This window comes from Erithacus rubecula (genome assembly GCF_903797595.1).
Source record: "Erithacus rubecula genome assembly, chromosome: 6".
Taxonomy (NCBI): domain Eukaryota; kingdom Metazoa; phylum Chordata; class Aves; order Passeriformes; family Muscicapidae; genus Erithacus; species Erithacus rubecula.
Genome location: NC_136688.1, coordinates 22,430,838 through 22,457,828, shown reverse-complemented (window position 1 = coordinate 22,457,828; position 26,991 = coordinate 22,430,838). Strand labels below are relative to the sequence as shown.

The 26,991-nt window shown below is 43.8% G+C and overlaps 2 protein-coding genes across 3 annotated transcripts; one reads left to right on the top strand and one right to left on the bottom strand.

Moving 5' to 3' along the window:
* The first annotated feature begins 415 nt into the window (after positions 1–415).
* On the top strand, positions 416–4,257 carry FAM180B (family with sequence similarity 180 member B). The gene is made up of 3 exons (XM_079309794.1): positions 416–524; positions 2,375–2,442; positions 2,922–4,257. The coding sequence occupies exons 1-3, from the start codon at positions 458–460 to the stop codon at positions 3,366–3,368; spliced, it is 582 nt and encodes a 193-aa protein (XP_079165920.1). The 5' UTR covers positions 416–457; the 3' UTR covers positions 3,369–4,257.
* Positions 4,258–4,667: 410 nt separating this feature from the next.
* Positions 4,668–26,666, bottom strand: C1QTNF4 (C1q and TNF related 4). Of its 2 annotated transcripts, none has more exons than XM_079309772.1 (2): positions 26,258–26,666; positions 4,668–7,489 (listed from the first exon to the last, which is right to left on the bottom strand). In XM_079309772.1, exons 1-2 carry the CDS (start codon positions 26,610–26,612, stop codon positions 6,381–6,383), a joined length of 1,464 nt encoding a protein of 487 aa, XP_079165898.1. In that variant the 5' UTR covers positions 26,613–26,666; the 3' UTR covers positions 4,668–6,380. The 2 variants fall into 2 exon arrangements, with proteins under 2 accessions (XP_079165898.1, XP_079165899.1); XM_079309773.1 differs by lacking the exon at positions 26,258–26,666 and adding an exon at positions 23,651–23,672 and having other exon boundaries at positions 5,975–7,489.
* Between the last annotated feature and the right edge of the window lie 325 nt (positions 26,667–26,991).

The following is a 26,991-nucleotide window of genomic DNA, read 5'->3' as shown; positions in this document are numbered from 1 at the left end:
AGAGATGGAAGGGGCTAGGGGGGCCCCTCTTCTAAAGAGGCAAACATATATAGTGGAATTTCTTGCAACTAACAACTTCCCATAATCATTGCAGCGGAAAGTCAGTCTTTGAAAAGGAAGTTTAAACAATTCTGCCAAAAACATCACAACAAGTTTTCCAAGTTTCCAAAATATGATAGAAAATATCCTTCGGGGTCAGCAAGTTGAACTGCAAGCCCTTCCCAGGGTTGTGACCAGAAACACAGAAGGATGGATCCGCTCCAGGAGAGGCTGCTGGGATCCACAGCAGCACGGGAAGACGCCCAGCGCAGCGCTGTGACTCGGGCGGTGGCATCTGTCCCGCAGCGCTGTGACTCGGGCGGGTCTCGGCTGTCCCGCAGTGCTGTGACTCGGGAGAGTGGCATCTGTCCTGCAGCGCTGTGACTCGGGCGGGTGGCGGCTGTCCCGCAGCGCTGCCATGGCCCAGGCTCATCTCGGCTCCTGGCTGCTCCTCTGCGTGCTTGCTGCATCCCAGAGGGTGACAGGTAAGGAGCACATCTGCCGGCCACACGGCTCCTTGGCTTGGCAAACCTGTGCAATGCCATTTGTGTGATGTTTTGCTGCTCCCTCAAATGTGGCCCGAGGTCTCACAGCTGCACTGGCACGGGACAGAGCTGGAGTCCAGCTGGGGGGGTTTGCTGGTACCTCCTTGCAGGTTGAAGACCTGTTGCTGTATTTGATGGCAAGGGGAGGATTTAATTTATTTAAATGATCTCCTGCAATGTTTTTTGTAGATTTTCTATATGCTTTATTGGGAAACAAAACCTCACCCAACCCTGATGACTGATAAAATAAGTAAGGATTTTCCCTTCCCCAGAGGATATTTATGTTATTATTTCAATATATTATTTGTTATGCTTTGTTAAATTTTTCTCTACCCAGAACCCCACCACTGTGTATATTTATGAGGCAGTTACTAATACCAGCAGTTTGGCACCTGTTCAACAGCCAGTCAGACATCCCTCAGGAGAGGGTCTGTGAACCTAGAGGATCAGTTACTAGAGACAAGACCAGCAAAGACATTTTCAGATGATACAATGCTTTCACCTGAGCTAAAAGCCTTGCTGGTACATCTGTGGAGGAGTAGGAAAGAGAAGCTACATCCCTGCCCACATTCCAAAGCCACAGCTGGCTTGGATCACAGCTGCTTGCAGCTGTGCAGAGAAACAAACCTCTGCAGCCTGCAGGCTGGCAGTACACTTCTCCAGGCAGCTTGTACATCTCCCTGAAAAGGTCTAATCAAAAATGGAGATTTGGAAGTATCTTTTGGTGGCAGTCATCATACATGCATAATATTAAATAATTTTTCTACTTTTTATGTGCACCTGCTGATTTTAACTCTGGAGTATTCAATGTAAATCCTCACTCTTTTTTTTTTTTTTTTTTTTTTTTTTTTTTTTTAATATAAAGAAGCCTTCATCCATTTAAAAAACTAAAAACCCAATCTCATAAATGTATCAGAGAACTTACTATTTCATATGAGTTTTTTTCATTTCATGTTTCTTAACCTGAATGATGAGTCTGTAAGAAGTAGAAGAGGGTCTTGGCTACCTCATGACACTGATAACACAGAGAAGGGAGGGGTTGCAGCCTCTCTCTCCCAGTGCTGGACCAAGACAGCTTGTGTCTCCTTTTTCACACACACAAAAAGAAATAAAATAAATGCAGATAGTTAAAGCCCTGTGAGTATTAGGAAATGAAAACCAAATAATTCTTAGGATTAATGTGACTTTATTATTCAAAAAATGCCATTCCTCTGGTCTCATATCCATTTTTCTCAGATTAAATTATGTCATCTGTCCCAGTGAGTAATTAGCTGGACATCAAATGAGCCATAATGGATCTGACAAGGTTTCTTTTATCCTCACACTCCTCCAGCAGCAGAAGCTTAGGGAAGAAGTAGAAAACCAGGGTAATCATCAGTTTATGTTTCTAGCAGCAGCTTGAGGAGCCTGCCAGCACCCTCCTTTCATTGGACAGCATGACTTTCTCCAGCAAAAACTGCCAAGCAACCAAACCCCATCCGTGCAAACCCCATCCCTGCTCATGTGAGAGGCTCCCTTGCTGCCTGTCAAAGCAGTGCCTTTGCTGCTGTAAAACAGAGCTTCAGCTCTGTTGGCAGGACTAAGGGCCGTGATTTCCAAAACCTCGCCTCAACCACTGCTGCTTCTCTTAAAAAGCTTGTTTTGCTTATCAAAATCCCGTGGTCAGCATCTGTCATATTTGGCAAGCTGAGTGGTAGCTCGGGAATGTTGAAGACATTATTGTCAACCCACTGGCAAAAGCAGCAAGCAGGAAGGTGTTGTGCTAGCAAGCCCTGTCTGATGTCTTGCAGATGAACATCCTCACGGCGGCACCAGCGCAGCCCGTGGCGGCCCGGAGGACGCTGGCATCATGTTAGAGGTTTCCTGAGCACTGGGGGGCCCGGGCCGAGGCACTGCCAGTGCCCAGGCTCCCACCTGCCCGCACGTAAAAACTCACCCGTTCTGCTCGCTCTCACCGCTGGCGGCTTCCAGGAGCCTCGGCGATGCCTGAGGCATTTGTGCTGCCTCCCGCTGGCTGCAGCCCGAGGGGGCTCTGCCCCACGCCCCGGCACCTCAGGGGTGTCCGCGGGGGGACAAGGGACCATCCACCGGGATTGGCGACTGCCCCGCCGGGATTGGCGACTGCCCCGCCCGGGGCGGCCGCACGGCGGAGATGCTGCGGGCGGGACGGGGGGAGCGCAGGGCGGGGGTCCCAGGGGAAACAAACGGGGTGTGGGGCTGGCAGAGGAGGAATGGAGCGGGGCCGCCTCTGGTCCGGCAGCCCGAGGCTCTGCAGCGCATCTGTGAGCGATGGAGCAGAGCTGGGCTGGCCGTGACAGCGCTGCTCCCCTCTTCCAGGTGCTCTGGGGAAGGCTGGATATTCGGGCCAACGGGACAATCCGGCTGCGGGATGAAGAGCTGGCCTCCCTGCGCCCTGCACGGCGGATCCTGCGGATTTTGGAGGTGGAAGTTCCCAAAACACCGGCAGAGATTGAGCAGCATCTGAGATATTATTCACTGACCGACACTCCCTTGTCTCCGACAGAGTTTGACCGTCTCCTTTTCACCAGTGTTTACAGTGCCTATCAGGTTCGCTCCGTGCAGGGTCTGGATAAAACCCCCTGGATTGGATTTTTCTCTCAGCTGGTCGATGAAGTCTTTCGTGACCTGTGCAAGGGGTTCTGCCCTGCAAATACCACTCTCCTCCAGGCTACCTGGCCTTGGAAGGAGAAGCCTTCACATCTAGCATCCCTGAAACATTTCTATCGCTCTAATCTGGCCAGGACCAAGAGAGACACCCGATGAGGTGTCCCACCATAGGAAAAGGCACACCCGACTTCAGCTGCTCTTTGGTTATTTTCAATGTGTTCCACAGTGTGCAGGACTTTGTGTAAATGTGCCACACCTTTTTGTCCTGCTTTCTGCACTGTGCTGGCAACCCTCTCAGGATTTATGCACAACCTTTTTAAATGAAAAAAGGGCAAAACTGTAAAGTGAATTTCTCCCTCTCCTGATTCTTTTGATAAGCAGGCTGTGCTGAAGGGGGCACTGCTATTTAGATGTCTTACCTATCTTGATCACTGATGCTTAAGAGAGATGGCTTGGAAGTATTTTTCCAGGATATTATGCTGGTGTCATAGCTGACTTCATTTCAGATAATTCAGTTCACTCCTCTTATATTCTCCCTGCAGAGACAAATACAAGACCTTTTCTCTTCTCCAGTAAGCAGCTAAGCTAAGGCTTTTTTGTGTTTCATTATATAGGTCACATATTTAATTTCATTTTTCTCCTCATGTGGCATCATATTTTATGTGTCAACAGCAATTTCCCATCTCAGGTATTCATTTTTCTTTAAAAGCAACCTGAAAATTCATGCATTCCATGAAGCTTTCTAATGTTTGCATATCATATTTACACATACACAGATCTTTGTTTCAGTTATCATTTTGGAATATACTTCCTGAAACTCATTTAAATTCTGAAGGATCCTGACCTAGTTATTTCTTCAGCAAATTTTGCCTCTCTTCTATAGTTTTTTTTTTTCCCTATAGCTGTGGCATTTAACAAGCCAAACATAATACATATATAGTGTTATTCTCAAAATCAGAAATATTTTATAGAAAGGCTTCATTAACAGTTGTCTGTCATAAACACTGCAGCGTGGAATTAAATAAATGTAATTATCTCCTCAGGAGGGTTTTGGTTTTGGTTCTTGTTGTTTCTATCAGATTTCCTGCTGCCACTATCAATTTTGAACATTCATTGCATGTACTTAGGCAATGGGATCCATAATTCCCTTTCTATCAATGTAATATTTCCATGTTCAACAAAAGAGGCATGTGTGACTTTCAAAGTGGGAACTGCTAGCTTCTGACCTAGTTAATCTCATTCCAAGCCACTGTAGCCCAACAGATGGAGAGGAGAAATGGTAAGGCAGGAACAAGAAGCCTTGAAGCAAGATGCCACAGACAATGGTTTTAGAGGTTAGCTTAGGGTTATGACAGCAAATAGATTTAAAGCAGGTTGTTTGTTGCTGGATTTTTGTTTTGTGTGTTTCATTTTGGTTTGTGCTTTGGGGTTCTTTTTGCTTGTTTCTTTGTTTTTCACCCCAAAATATATAGGAATTAAAATTGAAGTAAAACTTCTTGTCTTGCCTAATCTTCTATTATTCTTACTCTGGTTTTTTACATACTTCTAATCTTTCCCCTTCACCCTTTTACCAAATATGCCCCCAGTCTTTAATGTGTGGACATGTATGGAGTGACAGAGGCAGTGAGCGGCTGCATTCAAGTCCAGCTTGAGCAGATATCATCAAAGAGCTGGGCTGAGATGGCACTAGTGCATGAAAATCCTGTCTTGCTGGAGAAGGTACAGCCTGAGCCAATATATGGGAAAAGGCTGAGTGGGTTGGCTTGTGACTCAGATGCCAACACACTGCTTTGAACTCAGGGTTTTGTTAGGAGCATCTTTAGAGCATTGCTGCCAGTTGAATGGATCATGAAGTACACTGAAGTGATGCCATGAAGCTTTGTACATGCTTAGCATGACGCCCTTTTGCAGTTTACATATTTTTGGGACACAAACCAGGGTTTAGCTCAACTGACACAGCACCAGTGGTGCAATGCTGAAGCCTCCTGTGCTCCCACCATCTCCTCAGCAGATCCTGCGGGCGCCCGTCTGTCTGTCTGTCAGACTGCAGGAACACAGCAGCGTCTCCTGCAGCCACAGCAGACTCTCCACAGGACAGACTCTCGCTGCAATTCGTAGGAAACCAGTGGAACATGGATGCTGGAAACACCACGGGGCAGTTCCTCTGACCCCGCCCGCAGGAGGCTATCCGTGCAGCACAGGGAGGGGCAGCAGCACCCTTGTCCAAGGGGCTCATTTCTGGGGAAGGAAACGCCCCTGCGCTCAGCAGTGCCACTGCATGCTGTGGCTCTACTCACACTCAGCTTTATGAGCCTGCTCCTGCTCCAGATCTTCAGAGATTGAAAATTACATTTCTTCTTCTTCTTACCTACCTGGCTTCCAGGCTTTCAGAGCATGGTCCATTCACGGATTTGAGCCCTTATCTTTCAGTACAAGAAGCCTGCTCTTTTGTTTGTTTCTAAATGTATTCTTTACATTAAATGGAAGCTGAGATTCTCAACCACAGCTTCTTGACTTCATCTACATCAGATAAAGAAAAGCACAAACCATTGTGAACTTGCAATAAAATAATAAGAAGTACCAACCCTTCACACACACAAATGATTAAAAAGAGTGTACACAGACAGACTAGCTCAGTAACACATTCTGAGACTCACACAACTAACATGCTTCTCTCTCACCTGAGCTGGTACCTCAGCCAGTGACAAGCACACAAGTCTCACAAAGTAGCACAAATTCCAAACAGAGAACATTCACATCTTTTGTAATTTTATTACATTCATTTTCATTACATTTATTCCCTCCCTGGATAACCAAGGAAAGTCACCATGCCCTTTGCACTTGGGATGCTGGAGATCTGCAGTACCATGACTGCAGCAGTTCTCTGATACTCAGCATCACACTACACTGCCCCACCCCTGCCCCCAAACTACCTCATGCTTTATATTAAATCAAACACCAACACGGGACACACAGCTACAACCTGGAAGGCCTCTCTACAGATGAATGGCACACACAGCAGTGGCCCTGCAGACAGGGCACAAGCGTGCAGCTTAAGGAAAGCACTGGACACAAGACAGCATGCTCAAAGTAGAGGATGACATTCAGAGAAGCTATACTCAAGTTCGTGGCACCTTGGCTCTTCTTATGCTCCTTTCACATCTGCATTTAATTGTTTGACCCTTGAGGTGAGCTGGCACCTGGAAGCCACTTTGGCTGAGCCTCTGAATAGATGAGGAAGCCTGTGAAGGTGATGTACTTGCCGTGGTTGCTGTAGGCACCATAGCCATCGTGCTGATGGCTGTAGAGCCAAACCGTGTCCCCGTACTGCAGAGGCAGCATGATGCTCTGGCTCTGCATCTCCCGCCTCTTGGAGTGGTTGTCATCGTAGATCATGGCCTGCACCTCATTGTGGTTCTTCATCAGTTTCACTGACATAGTCTTAAAGGGCATTTTGCCAATGGTGAAGGAGAAATAGTATGCACCAGGTATACGGCATGTGAAGATGCCAGTGGAGGAATTGAAATCTTTTCCAATATTCACGAACTCTGTATCAAATGTGATTGGCTCGTGCTGGGTTTGCTTCTCATCTGTCCCCAGGAGACTTTGTGTGCGGGCAACAGAGAAGGCAGAGCGAGGATCTTGTACCCTGTTTGGCTGGTCAGACAGCACGTGTCGCTGTGAAGCTTCATTCTGCTCTCTGGGAAGCTGCTGAATTGTGTGAGGGTGTGGCCCGAGCTCCTGAGAGCTGAGAGCATTCTGGAAGAAGGCAGAAGTGTCTGGATAGATCAGGTAGCCATTGAAAGTGGTATAGGGGCCCACATTGCTGTAAAGAGCGTACTTGGGATCTCCGTGTAAGCGCAGCCAAACGGTGTCCCCGTAGTCAAGCTGCAGCATGGCACTCTGGCTGGCCACCTTCCGCTCCTTGCGGTGATGTTCGTCGTACACAATTACCTGCACCTCGTTCTTGTTCCTCATCAGCATGACAGACAAGTTTTTCTTTGGGTATTTCCCAACGGTGAAGGAGAAGTAGTAGGCTCCAGGGATCCGGCAGCGGAACAACCCAGTCTTGGGGTCAAAATCATTGCCAATATTCACATACACTTTGTCAAAGGTAATCACCATCTCAGAGCTCCCTTCCATGCTGCTGGTTCTGGCCACAGAGAAAGCAGAGCGAAATTCAGTACTGCTGTCTGCTGGGAAGCCATCTGTAGGAAGAAAAATCATGCAGCACAGGAGGCCAAAGATGATCGGAATGTTCAGTGTCATCATTGTACCTGGAAGAAAAAAAGAAGCATATTTTAACAGGAATAGCATTTATTTACAGCTCACACAACAGTTGAAGTCCAGACCTGAATATTGCTAAATAAACATTAAGATCTATGTCCAAATATTGAGGAATTTCCGGTGTGTTCCCTGAGCAGCGTATGGGATCACACCATAGATCCCAGCACCACTTTTATATTTTCCTAGTGAGAGATGGACCTTTTAAAACCTGCACTCCTGGAAAGAAAAATAATCTTCTCCTTTGAAAGCCTGACTCTCCTACAGCTTGTCTGCAAAACACCATGTTGCTCACACTGCAGAGCCTGCTGGAGATCTGCCAGAGTTCCCTTTTGTTGTGCCTTTTTTTATTTGTAAGACCAAGGATGAAACAAAGCCCTACACAAACCCTGTATTATACAAGTGAGACACAGCTGAAGGGCAGGGAGAAGAGGACATATGCTCTAGAGATTCCCATGCAGATGCCATTGCCTTGCAGTGCAGTAGCTGTTTCACAGGATGTGGAAGCTGGAAGCCAAGTAAGTTGTTAGATCTCATTATTCCAGCATGAACCTGCGAAAAGTATAAAGAAATATGAAGAAGAAGGACTGTTTAGGAAAGGAAGACAATGGAGAAAATTGCTGAAATCATAAAAAAAGAAGAAAGAAAACAAAATGGTGATAAAAGGAAAGTCTCCTAAAGTGTACAGTTCCCGAGAGAGAACTGACATACCAAAAATGGGGAAACAACTCCCTAAATGGATAACAGACCAGACATAAAAACTTCTTTGACCCCTAAAAGAGTTATGAGTTAATAGGATTTTCTGCTTCTATTTTCTGTGAATTTTTTTTTTTTTTTGGATGGAGGCCAAAAATTATCTATTAGTGCTTTCAGGCTGGAAACAAAACTGCCAGTCATTCCAGTGAGAAGCTTCTTTTTCTGTCACCTCTCTGTGCTTATTAAAATATCATTCAGGCTAGGAGGCAACTGCCTGGTTTGCAGTCTGCTCCATCTGTCACCCCAAAACTGGTGCCTTGCCAGCCTGCAAACAATGAATTCACAGACCAGCAGAACAGAAGCAAAACATGCAACTCACTGGGGGGGGAGGGTTGAAGACAAATCCTGCATTAAAAAGGATAAAGGGGTAAATATCTGAATCATATGAGATGGCCTAGTAATAGAAGTAAAGCAGACAGAATGCACATAGACTGTGAGGAGGCAATGGGATCCTTCTTTGGCAAGATGTGACACCTAGAATCACTCACCAGCAGGAATTCAGCTTGATCCTTGCTCTTTCACACTTGAGAATAAAACTGAAATCTGAGGTGCAGCTTTAATACTTAAGAACCCAAGAATAAATTAGATTCTCAATAAAATGAAAATGGCACACCAGCAAGGTCTAAAAGAAATATCCATCCATGCCCCAATTTTACCTTAGATTACTTGTCTCACAGACATCTGAAGCAGGGCTCTCAGCCTAAGCAGACTTGTAAGTTTGGCAGTGAGGGGCTGAGCAAGGAGAGTTTGCTGTTCAGTGAAGCAAGGATAGGCTGCTGATCAGTGATAACACTGAGCAAGGATAACACTGTTCTTAGTGCTGGAGAATGCTGAGACCAGCTTGACCAAACTCTCACCCCCACCACAGGGACATGCAAGACTGAGGCTCCCTGAGTGAGGCTGGGAGCAGCAAGGATGTGCAGGTCCTGATTTGGAAGTGAGGGTCAGAAGTGTAGAAGAGAAGGAACTAAAAAGCTGCCAACACATTTTTCAGCAGAAAGCATATTTTGCTGAGTATGCCTGAGAACACATAATCTAAAAATGCCTATTTTGAATGCATATTAAAGTCAGTCACTTTTTACTATAAAAGGCCAGTGTCACTTCTGCACAGCAAAGATTTCTAGCATACCTCCCTAAGGTGTGTGAAGATCCTTCCCTTCAGTGGGCACACTCCTCAAGGTTATTCCTTGAGGCTGAACAAAAGAGATTTTCCCAGTTGTTGGTGTGGGTAAGTAACATCAATCTCTGCTTAACAATTATTCTGCTACCTTGAACATAATTGCTTTAATATAATTTCTTCAAAAACAGTGCACGAAATCAGTAGTAATAGCAATCCATATGGTGTGGTAAATAATTCTGATTAAGCTTTCCCCCCCACTAACCATTATTGCAATAAATTTAAATGAATAAATAATTTTATTTATATAAATATATCTGGTTTGCCATCCTTAATTCTACAGGATGAAGTTGCATAAAAGCTCAAGTACATCAGTGTAACTCTTTAGATATGAACCACTGACCAAGTCTGTGGCTAAGATTGTATCCAGCTGTACCTTGAATTCTCTCTTAGAGAGAATTTAGAAATAAGGGAGTTCTTTCTGTATCTTGTGGCTTCTGTTTGTGAAGGGAGGGCTTCTCTAATAAACTTTGTCTGACGCTCCCACTCTGCCTGTGACATCACACTATTTTCCCCCATGTCCCTAAATTCAGAATGTTTTTCCTGACCCAGCCTGACCCCCAAGGGCTGCACTGAAGGCTGCTGAGAGAGCTGACTGATGTCATTTTGAGGTCACTCTCTATCATCTTTGAAAGGTGATGGAGATCAGAGGAGGTCCCTGGTGACTGGAGAAAAGCAAATGTGGCACCCATCTTCAGAAGGGACAAGTGACACTACCTACAAAACTACAGGGGGGTTGACCCGTTAGCCCTTCACTTTGGTCCCTGGGGGAATCATAAAATGTTCTTAGAACATCCTTCTAGTCAAAGGACATGTAATTTAGCACATTATTTAATTGAGCATAGACTAATCAAACTGATTGCCTTCTTGTGGGAAGAGATAGTGGATAACACCTGCATTTTAGCAAGGCTTTTGTTTCAGTCTCCCAGAGCATTCCTCTACCCAAATTGTGATGTTAGATAAGTGGACTACTAGAAAAGTGAAAAACTGATGCAATTATCAGGCTTGAGAACTAGTGTTTAATGTTTAATTTCAGATATCCTCTTTAATATTATTTATCAATGTCCTGAGAAGCAGAAAGAATGGCCACTGATCAAGACTGCAGATGACCAAACCAGATGGTTGACCAATATACTTGGAGGCACAGGTGCTGAGGGACCCAGACAGATATCCTAGGTGGGATGGACTGAAAAGAAATTCAGTGATGATAAATGCAAAATACTGTACCTGGATGGACTAACTTGTGTGTTGGTACAGAGTGGTGACTGACTGGTTGGGAGTTTGTCTGAAAATGATTTGACAATGATCTAGGTGTCCAGGAGAACAGTAATTTGTACCTGAGATAGTTCTGTGCCCTGCAGGTACTGAAGGCTTACAGAACTCTGGAGTGCAGAACAGAACTGGAACAGCCTGCAGAACAGCCAGGAACCACAGACTGTGATTATTCCTCTTTAGCTGGCACTTCAGTGACTCCAGGAGAGGGAGCCAAGATGGCTGAGATCTGAAGCACCTGATTGAACTGGGCTTGTTTAGCATGGAAAAGAGAAAACTTTGGGAGGATCTCATAGCCTTCCAGTGCCTTTAGTGGTTCCTGACTGTGCAAGGTACTGCACTTATGAGCATGGTGGAAGAATAACAGACAATGGGCATCAAATCCAAAGGGGAAGACTCAGACCAGATATAAGCAAAGTTAGTCCATAATAAGGCAACTAAGAATGTAACAGTTTGCCCACAGAGACTGGGAGATCTCCATCCTTGGAAGTTTACAAACAAGACTGGATTAAGCTGTGATCAACCTGGTCTGCACTCCATGATGGCCCTGATTTCAGCAGGAACTTGGACTAGAGACTTCCTAAGTCATGATTCCTGACTCTGTAACTGAATCCCATAGCTACTGCCTTCTCTCAGTTAAAATTCCCTCCCTAATAACCCTAGCCATGGCACTTACATGGAATTAACCAGCTAACAGCAGGTCTAATGGACAGATTATTTCCCATCCACCAAATTGAAGCATTTTCAATGAAACTTAATCCATAGCTAAGTGTCACACATCTGCTTCAATGCTGTCTTTATTTTACCTTACTTTGTAGTTTATGTGCTCCTCAGGGCAATGACTGCCTCTCCTCCCATGTCTGTACAGCATTTGACTACTGCTGCCATTTAAGCAATACTAATAGACCCCAACATCCCACCAAGAACTAAATCCCAATCTGCCACACTTGTGAGCTCAGGTTGTGGTTCAGCAGAATAATTTTTGCAGAGTGCTACATCTAGCATGGCAGGCTCATTCTACTTTCCAGCTCAGAAAACCAAGCCTTAAAGACAAACTTATAAGGGCTATTAGATGTTCCTGATTCATACTCATTCATTGTTATTCCAGTGATCACCATGGTGTGGCTGCATGGAGAACCAGGATGACTGTGACACGGCTACACGCTCTTGAGACAACAAATGACAGGAAAGCATTTGGCATTTGCATTTTTAGCAACAAGCCTGCTTCTCTGAAATGCTGCCTGTGCTCTAGACCTTGTTCAGCATATCCAGGGGTCAGGGTGGATACTGAAAACACATCACTGCTGGCCAAAAAGCACAGAAAGACAAAACAGGCAAAGCTTAATAAAGTGTGTAGTGAATCTGACCTTATGATCCTTCCAATGACCACTATCCTTGTTTCTGTTTGAAAGCTAATTTCTCTCTAATAAGGTCACGTATTAAATGTTGGATCACTCAGTACAATTGTAAAGACCCTCTGCTGCTGCTGTCCCTTATTTATCAGCTCTTTCCAAAAGCAAGTTATTTAAATAAGGCAGTTAATTATGCTGCGCTTCCATTAGAAAGTTGTTTCCTTGACAGCTCCCACTCACCACTTTCAGCACTATTTAGGTTCTTTTAAAAATAATTTAGAAAGTATCTAATAACTGAATCTCACACTAAATCAGTCTAAGAATAATTTGCCAATCATTAAGAAGACACATCCAGCTACAGGGGTGTTGTGCCATAAACAGAGGCAACTCATGACAGCTTTTGGACTTGAGTATTGTCATAGTAATTGTGAAAGACAAAGCTGCCAAAATGCCCTATTCCTCCTCCAAAAATTGTTTCTGGTGCCCAAGTCTCTTTTACTGGTATAGTTTTCTTCTGGTAAGGAAGAGATAGCACTGGGGATGTGAACATGGATACTGTGACATCAGCCTTGAGATCATGCTATGATCAAAGTTTTAAAACTGAAGAGTGAGGTGAAAGACCCGGACTAGAGATGGAAAGTGAGTCTTCAGCATGTGGCAGCTGTGTTATTCTCATCACATTTACACATAAATCAGGGCCCCTTGTCCCCTACTCTGCCATTCCTTATTGTCCCAACACCACAGAAGTATGGAATGAAGCTAAGCAGACCCCCAAGGGATAAACTAGGTAGGCTACTGCTTTTAATTTAGGCAGTATCAGCAGGGACAGCAGCCCACAGAGATGAAATCAAGAAACTAATTTTGGAATAGGAGCACAAAACACATTATGCAGCTAAACAATTCTCAAAGACACTGGCATTAAATTAATGACCTGAAAAGAGGGGCTAAAGTGATACTGAGTCACATAGAACAAGAGCTGCAAAACTTTCTTGAAAAGAAAGTCAGAATTCATTTGCATGACCCAGGAAATTTTAATAGCTTTGAGTTTGCTGGAGGTGATTTTTTCTGTCCTGGAACAGAATCAATCCACCAGTGAAAAGACAATTAGTTTTACTCTTCTATTGAGACACATGGATTTACAAAAGGACATTCAACAATAGAAAGGTCACCCCATTTCTACACTTGCAGGACAGACCTACTTGTGAAACCCACAAGGGTTTTCTTTTTATTCCAAAATATTAATTATCTAGATTCCCTAGTCCTATCTTATGCAAGAGTCCTTTAATTTCTGTGGGAGTTTTGCCAGGAATATCACTGAAGAATGAGATATGAAACAAAATTGAAGCAGTACAGTTGGATCAGCTGTAACTAAAAGGTTTTTAAAATCCTGTAAGCTGCAAGAGCAAAGCCCCGTTCTCCCTAGCTCTCACCCTAATATTTAAGGACAGCTGCAAGTGTTTCAATTATTTGAATCAGTGAAAGCCTGTGTAATGAACATCCTTCTTGGACTATAGTTAGCAAGATTTCTTTTCCCAAGATACCACATACCGTCTGTTCCACTCATCCAATACAGATTAAGAGCATCAGATAATGATGCAAATGCATCAGTTCTTCCAACATCAAAGAGAAATTAATTGTAGCACATCCTCAAAAGCAAAATCTGTATAAGAGTACATGAGTAACAAAATCAGTGATTCACTTGTGGCTCTGGCCTTTCTCTGCTTTTGATGAATGTTGGGGTTTTTTAACTCTGGCACAATCCTGAGAGGTAAAACACTGTCTGAAGCATTCAGGATGCCTTTTGGAAACTGTATGTCACACCTTAAATGACAGACATATATGGCATTAATATAGAAAGTGCTTAATTTTGAATGTTTCACTGAGTCAAGGGACAGTTTTTTAATATAACAAACCAACTTCTGTGTACTCTGTGGAGAGGCAAAAATTATTTTCAAGTGCCTCAACTCCAGCCATACTCAGGAAAAGGAGATGGAAAAACTTTTTTGGCAGAAGGCACTACTGTTACCCTGCATTTCAGAATAAGATTAAACTTGATATTTCTGTTTAAGCTAAAATGGTGTTATTGAAATGATGTAAATTCACTGACCACAATCAAAACATGATAGTTCTGGCATTAAGATTTTTCTTCTTTAACATCATTTAAGAAAACTTGTCATGAACATTTGAAGTGCCAGGGTGACACACTGCATCTGCCTTTTTGGCTATCACTATATTTTAAAATACATTAATTTAGACAAAATGGTGTCTTAGTAAACAAGATGGCTGAATAAATCCAAAATGGGGGCAAGGATTTATTCTAGCAAACTAATGCTTTAAGACATGATAATTTTTTACATCCTTTTCTAAATGGACACATTACACAAATCCAACTCTCCACCATGAGCACACTGCTCAAGAAAACAGGACTAAAACTTCAAAGCAAAGAAACATACTCTAACACTGGCCAGAAGTGGAAGAACAGAAATCTCTGCCAGAACATTTCAGTTTAAATGGTAGTTCATAAAACATGTCAAATACTGTAAAGTTGTTTTGCACATGCAGTTAAACCAACTTTTGATAAGCAATCACTGTAAGTACATCAGCAATAAACAATGAAAACCTAGGCATTGATGGGAAGGAGTTCAGTGACAAACAGCTTCTGTGAAAGCAGAGGCCAGAGGAGACTGGAAACCACATCTTGAGAAAACCAGAAGTCTGTTGCTGTGCAGTGTTTATTTAACACTGCCACCTTTAGACATAAAACACTGAGACCATTTCAACGGTTGGGATTTTCACATGGATCCCATTATAGTTACAGTAATGCCAAAGTTAAACCATCTCTTTTCTCACCCTCAAACATAATTTCCTTTTTTTAACCTGGTTTATGTGTGCACTTCTTTTTCCTGGTGTGCACAAGAGATGCTGAGACTGTGGAATAAGGCTTTATGGGAGCATTTCATCTCTCCAAGTAGGAATCACACTGGCATAAAGGACTAACAAAGAGTCTGGCCTGGACTACCAGAGGTATTTTGATAGGAAGAATAAAGTATCTGACACTTAAAGATCTCAGTTAAGAGAGTGGGAGAGGAAGGCCCCAAAGGCAGACTGCACACTGCAATCATGTTCTGGAGAGAGAGGACTCAGAGAACTCAGAGGATGGAGTAGAGGGCCATTTCCTTGGTCCAGGTGGCTGGACTAGAAGCCATGTAGCAGGAGAACTTTCCACAAAAGTTCTGGGGTTTTTTTTTCCTGTGAAGCTAAAACCATAGGAAGCAAAAGGACACTGCCAGAGAGACTGTACCAGCAACAGACCTACTGGGGTGACAGACACTTTATGAGAAAGAATGCTGAGTACAAGCAGTACAATTCAGGTTATTCCAATGAATGAACAAGACTTATTTACAGGGTTTTTATTTTAAACTTCTCACTTGGCTTAAGATACTTAATATTATGGATGTGGATATTAAAGATGTTTATGTGAGTCCCAAGGAGAGCACAAAGACAATCAGAGGGCTGGAGCACCTCTTCTACGAAGACTGGCTGAGAGACTTGGATTTGTTCAGTTTAGGGAAGAGAAGGTCACCAAGTGATTTTACTACAGCCCTCCAGTACCTAAAGGGTTATGAGAAAGGAGAGGACAGACTTGTCTCAAGGCCATGTAGTGACAGGACAAGGGGAAGTGTTCAAGGTCAGGTTGGATGTGGCTTGGAGAAACCTGGTCTAGTGAAATGTGTTCCTGCCCGTGACAGGGTGGGTTGAAACTAAATGATCTCTAAGGTCCCTTCCAACCCAAACCATTACATGATTCTATGATTCTATGACATAAAATGGTTTTATTTCACCACCTGACAAAATCAGAATGAACAAGCAAAATCCAGTCATTACCACAGCAGTGCTAGAGAAGCAGGCAAAGAGAAAGGCAATGACTATACAAATGAAAGACTCTTAAGAGGCAATGAGGAAGAAAATTTTAAGTGCTTACAAAAGACAAAAAAGCTGGGAACCTAAGGAAAATGCAGATGGTTGCAGCATCCCAGCATACCAAATTACTACTGCTGTAATTTTTCTCTTTTAGTAAGAGTTTGTACAGGAAGAAGACAAATAATTTTTCCCAATAACGTATGAAGCATGGGGACTTTAAAGGGTTCATACAGAAAGAAAAACTGTTTGGACAGCCCCACTGATCACAAGCTTATTAAGGCTTCCCTGAAGTTGCACAACACTTCAAATCCTTATGGACATTTAAAAAAAATAAAAAAATCTCTGCTTTAAACTCAGTTGGGTAAACTGAGCTGTGAGTGACAAAGTGGAAACACTAGATAGGCAGAATGACACTGGAATGAGTACTCTGGAATCAACTCAAATTCTAATCCCTTAATTCTTTCTGCTTTATTGTTACACATCATAGCTTTTTCTAGCAGTTTTTCTACACTACTTCCTTCCAGTGAAGTTTAGCTCTCAGGAAAATATCAACTCCCTCTGCTAATAAATGAAAGTCCAGCAACAGTTCAGAGACCATCAGTAGCAGGCGTTTACTACAGGTAAACATGCCTACAGTAAAGGCAGATATTTGACTTTTTTTGAACTACACTTGCCTCTATGGACCTAAGCAACAGTTTGCTTCAGTGCAGCTGAATGAATATTTTTATCCTCCAATCATGCTCACCAAAAGAGGAAGCTCCTGGACTATTCTCAAGTTGATGCCATATCCGTCAGTGTTCTTTAAATCCTTAGCTCTAACAAATACTTAGAGACATTAAAGTAAAGGTCATCAAGATGAGAGTAAATATTCCAGTTAAACACAGGCTGTACAGCCTTCCTTCCAGTTCCCTGTGCCTTCCACTTTCATTCATATTCCCAGTCATCCAGCAGCACACCATGGCACCATCAATTGGGCAAAATCTTGCAGTGATTCTTTCATGTTCTTCTCTCATTACCTCACTAAGAATGAAAACATCTGTTAGTAGTGGGTTTATTTGTCCAGAAACTAATAGGAACCTGGGGAACCTGAACCCCACAAAGATGTAACAAATAGAAAAGCAATTTTGGCTGTCTATATATTACATGAATTGCAACTTCTGTGTTACACCTTCCTGTTGAAGATTGTTGTCCTGGAAATTGTAATGATATTACAAGAGATACTGGAACATATGGTATGCTCTCAAGGCTTGTTCTTGTCCTCTCTGTAATGGTTTCCTGTCCTCAATTTTCCTTCAGTGAGTGCACTTTGTATCAGCCAATACATGATTTTAATTTAACTACAATGAAAGGTCCTAATCAAAGAAAGAACAAATTTTAGATTTTTCTTTTTTGTATTCTTTTATGGCTGCATAGCCACACCTTCTTCTTTCCCACTTCAGTGGGCAAATAATCATTTTTTCCTGGAACTCCACACCTGCAGAAGAAATTTTCAAACCCTTCCCCCACTCACTGGAATGCTGCCCTCCAGTCACTTCTCTGAGACCTGCCACATCACCCACCTGAATGAAAGCCCAAGGGAATATTCTGGTTCTTGCTGGTTAATCAAGTTAGGATAAACCTGTGGACTCCAGCAGTAGTTCTCTATGTGAACTAATGGATAGCTGAGTGCCAGCTGGGATTACATGCCATGACAACAAAAAGCATTTTTGTTTCATCATTATGTCTGAACTCACTGTCTGCTATGAGCTGATTCAGCAATCCAAAAATTTTCACAAATTGAATAAATACAGTCTCCATCCTGACTACCTGCAGTGAAAACTTTCAGAAAGGATGAGATTAGTTTTACTTTGCTTGATAAATCAACTTCTAATGCTATGTTTTATCAATAGAAACATTGCTTTGACCATTTTATCCATCCAAGGCTACACTACAGTATACTTTCAGAAAATGTGATGTGCTACTGACTACTGTTTTCTGACAGTAGGCTTTGTAAATCTATCTGAAAAAGCTCCCCATGTACTGGGGCATTTTCCTACAGGAATGCTGCTTTCCTTGTGAGTTTTTTAGCGTGTCTTGACAGGTAAGTCAGGAAAACACGCCGTCTTTTAACATCTGCCATCACATTCAGCCAAAAACCCACAATCATTTCTTTTCATGCCCTGCTGTTTCATTACTGTAAAGAAACTCAGAGAACACTGAATGGCACTGCAGTGCTGCTCTACGCTGTCAACATGCGGCAACATCTCAATTTGGAAATTCGCTGAGCTCTAGTTTAGTGAAGAAGGTGATAAAAGGCATTAAGATCCAGGGATCTTTCATCTGTGCTCTGGCATTTTCATTTCTGCCCCTTCTCCTGCTGGGTCAGGACAGACCTGGAGCCAGAGAACAAGCACCATGCACTCAGCAGAGGTCAGAGTTATTCCAGAACGAAAACTCTGTGTGGCAAAAAAGGGGTGTCAGTCAAAGTCCACAAATGACAGTGAGTCTTTTTCTGGTCCTGTTCTCCAACTGTCCAACTGGGTCATAGAATCATAGAATGATTTGGGTTGGAAGAGACCTTAAAGATCACCTAGTTCCAACCCTCTGCCATGGGCAGGGACATCTTCCACTAGACCAGGTTGCTAGAGTACCATCCAACCTGGCCTTGAGGACTTTCAAGGAAGGACATTTACAACCTCTCTGGGAAATCTGTTCAGTGCTTCATCACTCTCACAGGAAAGAATTTCTTCCTGTTATCCATGATAATCCTGTTGCTTTTGTACCCAGTGAATTGGCAGATCAAAAAGCAATAATCAAAAGAATAATCGCTGCCTGGGACTACCCTAATTTTTGTCACCAGACCACTGAGATACCTTGAGATAGAGACTCCCCCTGGAATGGAACAGAAGCTCTTGATGAACATTTAAAGCAATTGATATTGAAGGTCACTACATGTATTGAAGAACTGTATCAATGAATCAGGTTTATCCAATACTTGTCCCACTAGCACTCTTTCTTTTATATTTACAGATACACAAGTAAAAACAGCAAAGTAAATCAGCAGGGTTAGTAATGGTCATGCTTATTAACAGTAACGCTTCACAACCAGCAATGTGTAGTTCCCTATTTTCAGTGGTCTTACCTGCCAAATCCCTTGTGACCAGACCTCTCTGAGGAAGATCTATTGACAGCTGGAAACCGAGCTCTTTCAATTTTTTAACCATTTTACCAGGAATTATTTCTCGGAAGGCTGTTGCAAATGAGACAACCCAAGGCTGTGAATTGATATTTGATATCTTCAGGAAAACCACAGTTTCTGCTTCCACTTTCAAAACATTGAGTATATTTTGGTCCATCGATTTAATCAGCTTGTCATCTTTTTCAAGAGGGAACTGTGAAGTTCCTCCCCAACACCCTGCATAAGTTAATTTTTCACTTCACAAGTTTTTGAACCTGGATTTTCCTATGACAATCTGACACAGAATTGCTGCTGCCTACAAGGCAGAATCTACAGCCCTGGATGGAGGGACAGAGAGGACCATTCCTGAACAATGCCCTCAATACACACATAGCTTTACAAGGTTTATCCAAGATCTGCTTTCTAGCTTTATATTGCTTCCAGTATTTAAAAAGCATCAGTCCCCTCATAATGGCAGCAGAAATGCTTGTGTACCTATTTCTGTAAAACTCCATCTGCACTGGGGAGCTGCTGGTAAAAGCCTTTGGCATTGCCATCAAAAAGTGCTGCTGGGCACTGCTGCTCACTCACCAGCTCCCCATTCCCAGTGAGCAAGTGTTCAGTGCCTGTCAAGTGCTCACACATTCACAGCTCATCTCCATGACCAGACAGATTTCTCCCAGGCAAAATTGCCTTTGACAGCTTGAAGCTGATGTCTCTGATTTTGCTTATAGGAAAAATAAATGGTTAAAATACTGAAATAACAACTGCAGTAATGCATTGGCAGGTTTTACCTGACTTTTAGACTCTAGTTGGACACAGTATAAAGGACATGAAGGATATGGCTGCTCTGAACCCTGCTATGCAGATGCTTCATTTAAAGCAGGCTTGGATATCATTACCTTGCATTAAATACGCAGCTCACGCTGAAAGAAGGGCCGTTTGCAACAGCCTACACAACTTCCTCACAGCCACACTGAGAAATTCCAGTCATGCACCCTAAACCCAAACATTCATATTCAGTTCATATTTCAAAACAGTGCTTCCTCTATTCAAATTCTTTCATTCCCCTACCTTCCTTGTAGCTACTTGCGTCTAACACCTCTCCTTTTCAAGATAATTACCAACATTTTCCACCAGGAGAAACATTTACCATCTGCAGAACTCCCTCCAGCATGTTCAGTATTTTTCTGCAGCCTGTCTCAGATTTCCTCATAAATTTTCTGGAGAATAACCCACTCACCTTGTTGTCTCCTCCTAGTAGTAAAAATAGGATTTTTTTAACATTAGCTATATTTACTTTATCTCCTTCCAGAACCACCTTGTTCCAAAGCCAAATTTCCTTTAGCAGTGGATCACCATAAGCCTTCTTTTGAATACCCTTTGTGCCTCTCAAATAATAAAGACTGTTTCATACACTCATCTGAGAAGACAGTAAAAGCAAGGATGGGAAGAGGAATGATTAAATAAATTCAAAGTGGTAAAAGCTGATGTCAAACACTGCTCAGTCCTTGGGTGGAAAGGATGTGAATTCACTTTGAAATATCTGGGGCACCAAGCGACTGGCTTTCTAAGCATATAATTATTTTCCCAAAGTGTACCAGCAGTAATGGAAGATGGGGGGAGAGAGAAAATCCATCACAGCTTATATAGTGCCATGGTTTATGCTCATGTGTCCGAGAGTAAATAAAAAAATGAGGATTTCCACCAATTTATGGATAATTCCAGTGCAAGAGTGTTTAAATTACATGAGATTATTATGCTAATACGTTCACTGAGCAACAACTCCATGAAAACAGGCTACTAAAAGGTGCAGTCTAATTCTTCATTTTCTCCTTGTCTTGTTCATTCAACACAGATTTCTTCCAGCAGTTGCTTTGCAGCCCTTCAGTCCTAGAGAGTATCTGTTTTCACAGAAAAAATTCCCTATTGCCTGCTTGGTATAGAAACACTTCCACTCCTCCCAGTATGTCTTTAACTTCTCTAAGAGCTTTTATTTTTGTCTGAGTGAAAAGGTCTAAAGCCTGAGGAGAGAGAAAAATCCCTCTCCCTTTAGAGGATTAAAAAATTATTTGGTTGGACTCAGAATGTGTTCTATTCAGGATCTTAGGAGCAGCCCACCACTTCAGCATCTGAAAGTGTTGATCATTGCTCTCTTTTTTCTTTCTACCTGTCTCCTCACAGAGATCTAGGATTTTTCACCATGCACAGGGGACTGTCTGTTCCATTTATATTAAACAATATATGTTAAACTGTGAATACTACAGGACCTAGATTTTCTCTCCCTGGATAAATGCCTAAAAATATAAATCATAGGACTATGATTTACTTTATTCCTATTCTGAATTCCATTATTTTATTTCACTTTCCTCTAAAAACCACCTTTGGATGACAGCCTTTCATTCAAGGAATAAAATACTAGTTCGTATTTTCAGTTCAGATAATTTTGCAAACTGCTACTCTTGATTAACTTTTCTTCTTCCATAGCATTGTTTTCAACATTCATAGACTCAATCAAGCATCTGCTCTCAGAAAATCAGAATGTCCCATTCCTTTCCTTTTCTTCCAAAAAGAGAGACCTTTTCTAACTGCCTTCTAATAAGCTCTTACTCTTCTTTCAGGCTCTTTTCAGAAAGAGCTGGTCTGTGGCCTTGGTGATGTGCTATTCCTGGATATCAGACAAACATCAGAACAGGGCCAGCAGACTTCTTTTATTTTATTCACATGAAATGACTGCCTTCATAAAATGATAGAAGAATGGTCTAGAGGGGAACTGAAGACATTGAACAGTCCAAGGTGCTTTCCCATTATAGGATGACTAGCCTTATTTGATTCTTCACAGATGATTGTCTAACCCGTTCTTAAAATGTCTTCAGAACCTCCCTATTCGACTATTTATAATATCCTGGGGCCTAGAAAATTATTCTTGTAGTTTAAAATAATCATCCTTTCTGCTGCTTATTTCTTTCTGCTCCATCCACTATGAGCCAAAAGAAAAGATCATTCCCTCCTCTATTTTTTATCTGAAAACTGTTATATTCCCCTGTCAAATTTCTGGTCTAAAAATTACAGTTATTTCAAATCATCTTGCAGGTCACATTTTTCTGACCTGTGATGAGTCTTGCTGCTCTCCTCTGGACTCCCTCTGATTGAATTGCACCTATCTCAAAGTGCAACAACCAAAACTTTGCAGAGCCCCCAGACTGAAGCTTTGGCCTTAGAGCAAAAGGATTGCTTCATGTGCTCCAGGCTTTCATGTCTTTTACATATCCCAGCAAGATGTTTGCCTTTATTTGCAACAGCATGACATTGACTCATGTTCAGCTTGTGATCTATCATAACAGATTCTTTTCTGTGGAGTTGCAACCTAGTCATTTACTTCTGGCTTGTGCTTATCTGGTTGGTAATTTCTGCCTTATTGCAGTACCTTGTATTTATCCCTACTGAATTTCATTCAGCTCTTTTCCTAGAAGGCCTTTCAGTTTATTGGAAAGATTTTGAATTCTAATATTTTTCTCCAGCATATTTCAAGCGTCACAGTTTTATGTCCCTGTAAAATGTGCTATTCCCACTCCTTATATTACCATCCAGGTCCTCTAAGAAAACACTGGAAAAAAGCAGATCCAGGACACTCCTATGCAGCTTCTGTGTCAGTGCTAAGCAGCTTGTGGCCTCTCTGAAGGACTGGAACACACTAAAATCATACATATTATGAGCTCTCAATCTTCTGATACTACTTAAAGAAGATCTGCCTGTTCAGATAATTATGTTTACCCAGTTTATAGCATCCTTCACCTGCTATGCCTCATACCTCACCAAAACAAATATTTGCATGAATGTGCAATCACAGACAAGAATCTCAACTTTTACATTAAATAAATCCCAGAACTCAAATGAAATCTCACTTATTGTACAAATAGACTTTAATACATACATAAACTGAACAGAAGCCAATTATGTTAGAACCTGCTGGGATACTGACAAAATAATTGGGAAAGATGTGACCATTTCTCTTCACAGATTTATGGATATGATAGAAATGCCCTAATTTATTACATTCACTGTAGTTACAATAGCAGCACACTCTTCAAGGGCAGCACCAAGGCAGCTGGCTGATTTCAATGGCCTGAACATTTCCTTTGCATCTGTCCTTGACCAATGACTCCAGGATCTTTTCCTTGGAGCTTAAACGCCAGCCACGACGGTCACAAGCAGGCACAGCACAGACAGTAAGGCTTTGTGTACATTGGAATAAAGATCATCAGCTATTTCTCCTCACAACAGAGGCTTAACTCTCTTGTCCAGCCCTGACTCTTACTCCACTGTGGCCCCAGATTCCTTAACCCAATATGGACAGTTTTCTGGCACCGTGGCTGAGGCGCTGGCACAGCAGAAAGCATGCATAGTGTGAATTAACCAGCTGGAGGGTAAAGAGGCAGAAATAGGGCTTTATAAATTTTTCCCTGTGTTCCAGTGGCGCCCTAGTAATCAATTATTAGCCCCTGGAGTAGTTACTTACTGCTTGCTTTGTGATCATCTGATTCTGGCAGTGTTACCTCTGCTGGAAACCTCAGACCTTTGATTAGCTGCAGCAGGAATTCCTCCTTTGTTCTCTAACCTGTCTGGAGGAAGCATGCAACTAGAGAGAAGCTTTACAGGGGCAAGAAAGAACTCAGGGGTAGACTTGGTAATAGCAGAGCACCAGAGCACAGCAGCTGTGTAGTACTGGCTTATCTCATCTGAACATCACACAAATTTCCTTATCTAGGAGAGGGTCAAAGCAAAGGGTACAGAAAAGCTGAAAGGAACAACAAAATCCTGACTTCACTTCTGCTTAAATTGGTTGGCCAACAGGATCTATACTAAATTTCTGAGTGCCAAACGAGAAGTAAGAGGATTTTAATTTCTACTGGGTGAAAATCAGAGCCAGTATTTAAAATATTGCAAGATGAACTATCAAATTGCCAAGCCTTAATGTGTCTTCCAAGACAGCACAAAGAATCTCACCCCTACAGACTAGACAATAAACTGTGAAACATCATTTCCTAAACTGAACACCTTGGACTAGAATGCATACCTCATACTTTGGTGATTTAAAAAGGTGACTTCATTGAAGAATTCAGGAGTAAAACCCACCAAATCCTAACATCTGACCTCAGATGCTGACAACAAAGCCCAAGACTTCAGCATCTGTAAGACTATAGCAATTTTAAACTCTATTTTTTTCACTATTCTTTTGCCTAAAAGTCAACGTATAGATGAGTATCTCTTGAAGGGAAATGTTTCTCTGCTGAAATTATTATATTCTCAGAGGTACTCACCTTCTTGGAAATCTACTGTCACTATCAGTTCATTTCAGCACTTTCTGCCTATAACTAACCATAAGAATGGGTGAAACTCTGGCACAATGGCAGTGATCACTCAGGGGCTCGCTGCCTGTCCACTTTCTGCTGCACTGGCCTCTTTTTCTTCTGGTCTTTGTATTACAGGGTGATCTGCACTGAAGGTTCAAACTGTCTTCTCTCTTTACACCTTTGACATATCATTTTTGTCTGTGCCTCTGTTCATCTAGGCTACTATTTCATACAATAGTAAATCTTCCAAGAGCTGGTGATGAACTGGCAGCCTTGCTGCTCTCCTGAAATACACCTTTTTATTAAAATGGAGACTATAAAAGCTATCATACTCTACATGACTACAGGTCACAGGATAGTTATTCTGTTTTTTACACAATATAGCTGCTGCTACTGTGGGCCTGCCCAGCCCTCTGCATTTGGAAAATATGAATGGTTCACACTTTATGAATGGAGAGCACAGCACAATGGAGAGATGATTACACAAGTAAAATATAAATAACAACAACTAAAATATAAATAACAACAAACAAGGTTCCTAGTTTTGGCGCCCAATCTCTGGTTCCAATGTATTTCATTTCTGCATCTGTTTCTTCACCTACAAAACAGCAAATGTCCATAACACCAACAAATTATCATATTTAAACCAATTCTGTATCAAAGCCATAGGTTCTCCATTATGATAACCAAATGCCCTCTGAAGGCATTGTTTCTTTCAAGGGAAAACACAAAACTCAGCAGTTTGAATTACAGCTTTTTAGAGGGAAACAGAAGGAATGCACAGGGTAATGCTGCTCTATTGGGAATCCTCATTCTTCCTTGACATACCTCCTAGTGCTACAAATTAACCCTTAAAAATGGCTAGACAAGCCATATCTTGCCATATGTCAAGATAGATAGGACTGCAGCCTCACCACCGTGTTTCAAACTCCTGTTACACATCATGTCCCCGGAGAAGAGAAACTGCAGAAGGTTGCAATAGCATCAGAATGAATAATTGAAGCTCGGCTCATTCAGTATGTGCATAAACGGAAGGGTCACAATGCACCTTCTAGTCAGCCGGCAGCGCAGAAACTCACCGGTGTCTAATAGAAACATCATCTGGAGATACTGACCTACTTCTCTGGGAGCTCCTACAGAGTGGGCTGAGGAGATGACAGTGGGATGGCCAAGTATACAGAGGATTAAATCATATTATCTAACAGAAAACCGTACAGTACAGAATCAGTTGCATATGCTTCTCTTGAAAAGACCCTCGAGACTTTGTTCTACCGAGAAACCAGAGATCCATGCAAGATTAATGCTATTTCCCACCTGAGAAGCTGTTCCTGTGGGAAATTGCCAGGATGCTCTTCCCCATGGCGAGCCCCTAGGAGGTTTTCCTACCTCGTCTCCATGACAAGTGCTGCCAAAATTGCATACCCTTCCCACATAAACTCTGCAGCCATTAATACCGGGAACGATAGGTGCGAGGGAGGGTAACTCGGCATTCCCGCTATTGTCCAGCCGCTCGGTGGGAGCGGAGGGAGCGCAGCCCGGCCGGCCGGCCCTGCCCGCCGCCCCCAGGGCCAGGGCTGGGGCCGCAGGTGCTCCGAGCGCAGCTCCCTTCCCCGGGACCGCCGGAGCCCCGACGGTGCCTCCGCTCCTCAGGAGCCGCCGGGGCCAGGCCCGCCCCGGCCCCGCTCCCACGGCCCCTGTCCGAGCGGGGCATCCCATCCCAGTGCCCGGCCCGCAGGTGCAGCCCGGCCCCACGGCGGCTCCCCGCACGGTACCTGCTGCGCCCCGCGGCGGCGGCTCCGCGGCGGCGGGCTCGGAGCGCGGAGCGGAGCGGAGCGGAGCCGCGGCGCTGCCTGCGCACTGACAGCTCGGAGCGGCGGCGGCGGCGGCGGCGGGGGGCCGGGGCTGGGAGGGGGGCTCGGGCACCCGGGGGCTCCGGCGCCGAATCAGGGACGGGAGGAGGGCCCGGGGGCGGGCGGGAGCGGGGAAGGGAGGGAGGGGGCGGCGGGGCGAGGGGCTCGGAGCCCCTGTCACCGCCGCAGCCCGGGCGGCCTGCGGGAGGCGCCGGCGCCCGCGGGCGCTGCGGACCGGGAAGCGTGTGGGCACCACGGACAGGGGTGACCAAGCCATGCGGCGCTGTGAGACAGCCGGCCGGGCTGCCCGCTGCCCTCCCGGGAGGAGAGGGCCTGGGGACGGTGCCCTTCGTTCAGACAGCGGCGGCTGAGCGGGCCGGGCCAGCTCCCGGCGCCGCTCCCCGCCCGGGGCTCAGCAGCGCTGTGGCACCGGCCGGACCGCCCTGGGCTCAGAACAGCGCTGTGGCACCGGCCGGACCGCCCTGGGCTCAGAACAGCGCTGTGGTACTGACCGGACCGCCCTGGGCTCAGAACAGCGCTGTGGTACTGACCGGACCGCCCTGGGCTCAGAACAGCGCTGTGGCACCGGCCGGACCGCCCTGGGCTCAGAACAGCGCTGTGGCACCGGCCGGACCGCCCTGGGCTCAGAACAGCGC

What these genes read in the sequence shown, in the direction of transcription:
- FAM180B (XM_079309794.1), top strand. Translation starts at nt 458, where the DNA reads ATGGCCCAGGCTCATCTCGGCTCCTGGCTGCTCCTCTGCGTGCTTGCT. An exon ending in TGCATCCCAGAGGGTGACAG is followed by an intron (nt 525 to 2,374) that starts GTAAGGAGCACA and finishes GATGTCTTGCAG; the next exon opens with ATGAACATCCTCACGGCGGC. An exon ending in ACGCTGGCATCATGTTAGAG is followed by an intron (nt 2,443 to 2,921) that starts GTTTCCTGAGCA and finishes CCCCTCTTCCAG; the next exon opens with GTGCTCTGGGGAAGGCTGGA.
- C1QTNF4 (XM_079309772.1), bottom strand. Translation starts at nt 26,612, where the DNA reads ATGGCTTGGTCACCCCTGTCCGTGGTGCCCACACGCTTCCCGGTCCGC. An exon ending in GCCGCCGCGGGGCGCAGCAG is followed by an intron (nt 7,490 to 26,257) that starts GTACCGTGCGGG and finishes TTTTTCTTCCAG; the next exon opens with GTACAATGATGACACTGAAC.